This window comes from Salmo salar, chromosome 03 (genome assembly GCF_965601325.2).
Source record: "Salmo salar chromosome 03, fSalSal1, whole genome shotgun sequence".
Classification (NCBI taxonomy): Eukaryota; Metazoa; Chordata; class Actinopteri; order Salmoniformes; family Salmonidae; genus Salmo; species Salmo salar.
Genome location: NC_138293.1, coordinates 720,001 through 725,000, shown reverse-complemented (window position 1 = coordinate 725,000; position 5,000 = coordinate 720,001). Strand labels below are relative to the sequence as shown.

General features: G+C 41.7%; 1 protein-coding gene across 1 annotated transcript in view; it reads right to left on the bottom strand.

The window, feature by feature from the left end:
- rp1 (RP1 axonemal microtubule associated) overlaps window positions 1-5,000 on the bottom strand; it is a 37,777-nt gene that overhangs the window by 16,345 nt on the left and 16,432 nt on the right. Inside the window, exons 3-5 of the mRNA XM_082973017.1 lie at window positions 4,276-4,441; window positions 3,535-3,836; window positions 1-1,597 (exon numbers count right to left, since the gene is read on the bottom strand). The exon at window positions 1-1,597 is cut by the window's left edge and continues 824 nt beyond it. Coding sequence (XP_082829143.1) covers window positions 1-1,597; window positions 3,535-3,836; window positions 4,276-4,441 — 2,065 coding nt within the window. The remainder of the gene's footprint in view (window positions 1,598-3,534; window positions 3,837-4,275; window positions 4,442-5,000) is intronic.

Sequence of the window (5,000 nt, the reverse complement as noted above, 5' to 3'; positions counted from 1 at the left end):
CCTCCTGCTCTTCTTTCGCTACTGTCTTGGAACATTCCAGTTCCTTTCTCTCTGAACATCCTAATTCCTTTGTATCTGAAAATTCCAATTCCTTTGTCTCTGAACATCCTAATTCCTTTGTATCTGAACATTTCAATTCCTTTGTCTCTGAACATTCTAATTCCTTTGTCTCTGAACATTCTAATTCCTTTGTCTCTGAACATTCTAATTCCTTTGTATCTGGACATTCTAATTCCTTTGTATCTGAACATTCTAATTCCTTTGTCTCTGAACATTCTAATTCCTTTGTCTCTGAACATTCTAATTCCTTTGTCTCTGAACATTCTAATTCCTTTGTATCTGAACATTCTAATTCCTTTGTATCTGAACATTCTAATTCCTTTGTATCTGAACATTCTAATTCCTTTGTATCTGAACATTCTAATTCCTTTGTATCTGAACATTCTAATTCCTTTGTCTCTGAACATTCTAATTCCTTTGTCTCGGAACATTCCAATTCCTTTGACTCGGAACATTCCAATTCCTTTGGTTCTGGCCATTCTGTCTCTTTAGGAGATGACCCTGTGTGAGACTCTGACGCGGCGTGAGCTTCGTTGTCTGGGAAAGACGACAGTTTGTTGCTAATGGTCTCTGGTTGTTTTTGAAATGGAAGGGTGACGTTCTGAGAAGGTGAGGTGGGTTCAGAAGACAGAGAGAGTATCTCATCCCTCTCTTGGTTCAGTGAGTCGCTGGTACTGGATGGTCGGGTTAAGTCCACGGAGGAGCGCGGCCCCGAATCTGAAGAGGCCGGTTTACTCCACGGCATGGGGTTGGAGCCACCACCGCAACCTCCACCAAAACCTCCCCCACTTGCATAACCCCCACCTCCCTCCCCACCTGTCCCATACCCAGCCCCCAGGGCGTTGGCATAGTAGTTATCGTAGCTGCTCTGTCTCCTCTCGTAGATGTGCATGACGGTCTCAGTGATCTCCCTGCCATTACCATTATTCTGAATCTGCATCACCTCTGCTACTCCAGATGACCGGAGTGAGGAGTGGGAGCTGGTCCTGATGGCCCTGCTGGCCCCAGCCGAGCCACTCTTCCTGGGCTTGGGGACAGGTGGTATGGCGGGTAACCTGGAGCTGCTGCTGCTCTGCCGGACCACACAGTACCCCTCTGTGGTTTCCCCGTCTGCCATGCGCTCCGTGTAAGAAAAAGTCCCCAGGCTGGTCTCCTGGACACCTGTCTCTGTTACCGTGGTCACGCTCTCCACGGACGCCTGCTTCTTTTTCACCTGTCTCAGCCCAGGGGTTGGCATCCGCTTCTGACGGGGGTGGGCCTTCAGAGAACCAGCCCCGCCCCCACCGCCACTGTCAGTACCTCCCCCGTCCGTCCCGCTGAAGGCCACCTCCCTCTCTGCATTGCGGCTGGGGTGGTTACTCTCCTTGGTCTCATCCTCGCTGAGACCAATGTTAGGGTCCTTCGCCTCCACGTTGTTGTCGGGGGACTGTGGGGTGGAGCCCGACTTGGCTCCTGGTTTATGATTGGTCACCATGCTGGAGCGGCTCAACGTGGTCGTCCAGTGGATCATCTCCTCCTCCTTAATGGTCAGACGGACCTGCCAATCAGAATCAAATCAGAGGTGCGTTATACCATGACATTCCATAAATATATAAATAATGGAAGTAATGATATAAATAATATTAGTAACAACAACACCATTCTCAACAACAACACCATACTCAACAACAACAACAATAACAATAACAACAACACCATACTCAACAACATCAACATACTCAACAAAAATAACAACAACAACACCACCATAGTCAACAACAATAACAACAACAACAATAACAACAACACCATACTCAACAACAACAACAATAACAACAACAACAACAACACCATTCTCAACAACAACAACAATAACAACAACAACAACAACACCATACTCAACAACAATAACAACAACACCATAGTCAACAACAACAACATACTCAACAACAACAACACCATACTCAACAACAGTAATAACAACAACAATGACAACAACAACACCATAGTCAACAACAACACCATTCTCAACAACAACACCATTCTCAACAACAACACCATTCTCAACAACAACAACAATAACAACAACAACAACAACACCATAGTCAACAACAACAACATACTCAACAACAACAACACCATAGTCAACAACAACAACATTCTCAACAACAACACCATTCTCAACAACAACAACAATAACAACAACAACAACAACACCATACTCAACAACAATAACAACAACACCATAGTCAACAACAACAACATACTCAACAACAACAACACCATACTCAACAACAGTAATAACAACAACAATGACAACAACAACACCATAGTCAACAACAATAACAACATACTCAACAACATCAACATACTCAACAACAACAACACCATACTCAACAACAACAACAACAACATACTCAACAACAACAACAATAACAATAACAACAACAATAACACCATACTCAACAACAACAACAATAACAATAACAACACCACCATAGTCAACAACAATAACAACATCACCATACTCAACAACAACAACAATAACAACAACAACAACAACAACACCATACTCAACAACAATAACAACATACTCAACAACAACAACAACAACAACAACACCATACTCAACAACAACAACAATAACAATAACAATAACAACAACACCATAGTCAACAACAATAACAACAACACCATAGTCAACAACAATAACAACAACACCATACTCAACAACAATAACAACAACACCATACTCAACAACAATAACAATAACAACAACACCATAGTCAACAACAACAACAACATACTCAACAACAACAACACCATACTCAACAACAACAACAACATACTCAACAACAACAACAACATCACCATACTCAACAACAACAACAACATACTCAACAACAACAACAACAACACCATACTCAACAACAATAACAACATACTCAACAACAACACCATAGTCAACAACAACAACAACATACTCAACAACAACAACACCATACTCAACAACAACAACAACATACTCAACAACAACAACAACATCACCATACTCAACAACAACAACAACATACTCAACAACAACAACAACATCACCATACTCAACAACAACAACAACATACTCAACAACAACATACTCAACAACAACAACACCATACTCAACAACAACATACTCAACAACAACAACAACATCACCATACTCAACAACAACAACAACATACTCAACAACAACAACAACATCACCATACTCAATAACAACAACACCATACTCAACAACAATAACAACATACTCAACAACAACACCATACACAACAACAACAATAACAACATACTCAACAACAATAACAACAACACCACCATAGTCAACAACAATAACAACAACATACTCAACAACGACGACAATAACACCATACCCAACAACAATAACAATGACAACAACAACATACTCAACATCTCACCCTCAACAACAGCAGCAACAACAACAACAGTACTAACCTTCATCTCGACGGTCATGCTGCCATCCTGGTTGACCCTGAAGGACTTCTCAATGTCATCATCCTGCGGTGCGATGGAGGTCTTCCCGTTGTCTTCTACAAGCTGATACGTCTCTGTCTCCATATCTACAGAGCCCCGGGTCTTTCTCTGGTTTAGCTCTGTCTCCATGTTCTCTGGGAGACGGACCGGCTGGTCGTAGGAGCTACCGTTCACAGACTTGTTGATCTGGTTCACAAAGTATCTCTCCGATGACAGGCTGAAGTTCCTGGACCGCCGCCCACTGGATAACGATGTTTTATTGTCTGAGAGATGAGAGGGTTGATGGGAGATGAAGGAAGAGAGAAAAAATAAATATGTATTTTTTGTTGGGGTTGAAAAAGTAGGAATATCAGAGGAAAAATAATATGTTTTGTCACAATACAATCAAACAATTTGATCTATGACACACTCAATCACGCTGATTAAGGCCTTATCCTTAACATGTCGGTGTTTATTTAAATAATGACTTAGCCCACAAAATAAAAGCTTTTTAACTTGCAAATCCACATTAGTGCCTGGACCTGGATTTTTGTATGCCACTCAACACCCATTTGTTATAATTCTTCCTTTTGCTTTTTGATTTACTATTCGCCCCCAAGAGCACCTGTGGTTGTTTTGGAATACCTGAAGCACTCCTGCTACATTTTTCTTCAATCAATCAGTCACTAGTCAACACAAAGCACTACCAAGCTGAACACTCACCTGTTAGAGGCTGTAACCTGGCTGGTTCTATAGAGTCTGAGTTAGAGGACCGAGCAGCAGCAGGCTGGGTCGGTCTCAGGAAGTCATAGTTCCCTGGTCTAAAAGGTTCATTCCCCGAAGCTACCACCACCCCAGAACATAGGATCAATGCTGGCAGACCTTCAACCTGAAAGACAAAGGAGGAGACATACAATCTCAAATCGATGGAATTACAATATCTATCAGAATAAACAGTTGTTATGGTTCATAATAATCCAATAAAGATGGCTGCCGTTTTGCAAGCTTCGACCCAACTTTGCTATTTTGGGATTCTTTTTGGCGATTATTTGCACTTTATTTTAATGAAATGTATCCACTATCATTTCTTAAAACCGACAAGAACGTAAAACATCAGATCAGCAGTTACTTACCTCAATTCCAGCTTCAACTTTGACCTTAACTCATCTGCCCTGGGCTCTTTCTGTAATTCTGACCCAATTTTGGTGGTTTCCAAGAGGAAACACCAGCATTACAGAGACAAGAGAGGGAGAGTCCTGGCGAGATCAAGGTGAAGGGAAAACAAGCCACCTCTTCCCTCCATTCTACTGGCTGATCTTATTCCTCTTGATAATAAGATGAATAACATCCGGTTGAGGATTTGCTACCAATGAGACTCTTGTAATTGCAATATTCTCTGCTTTTCTGAAATATTGCTTTTGGACAAGATAGACCCCATGGCTATCCAA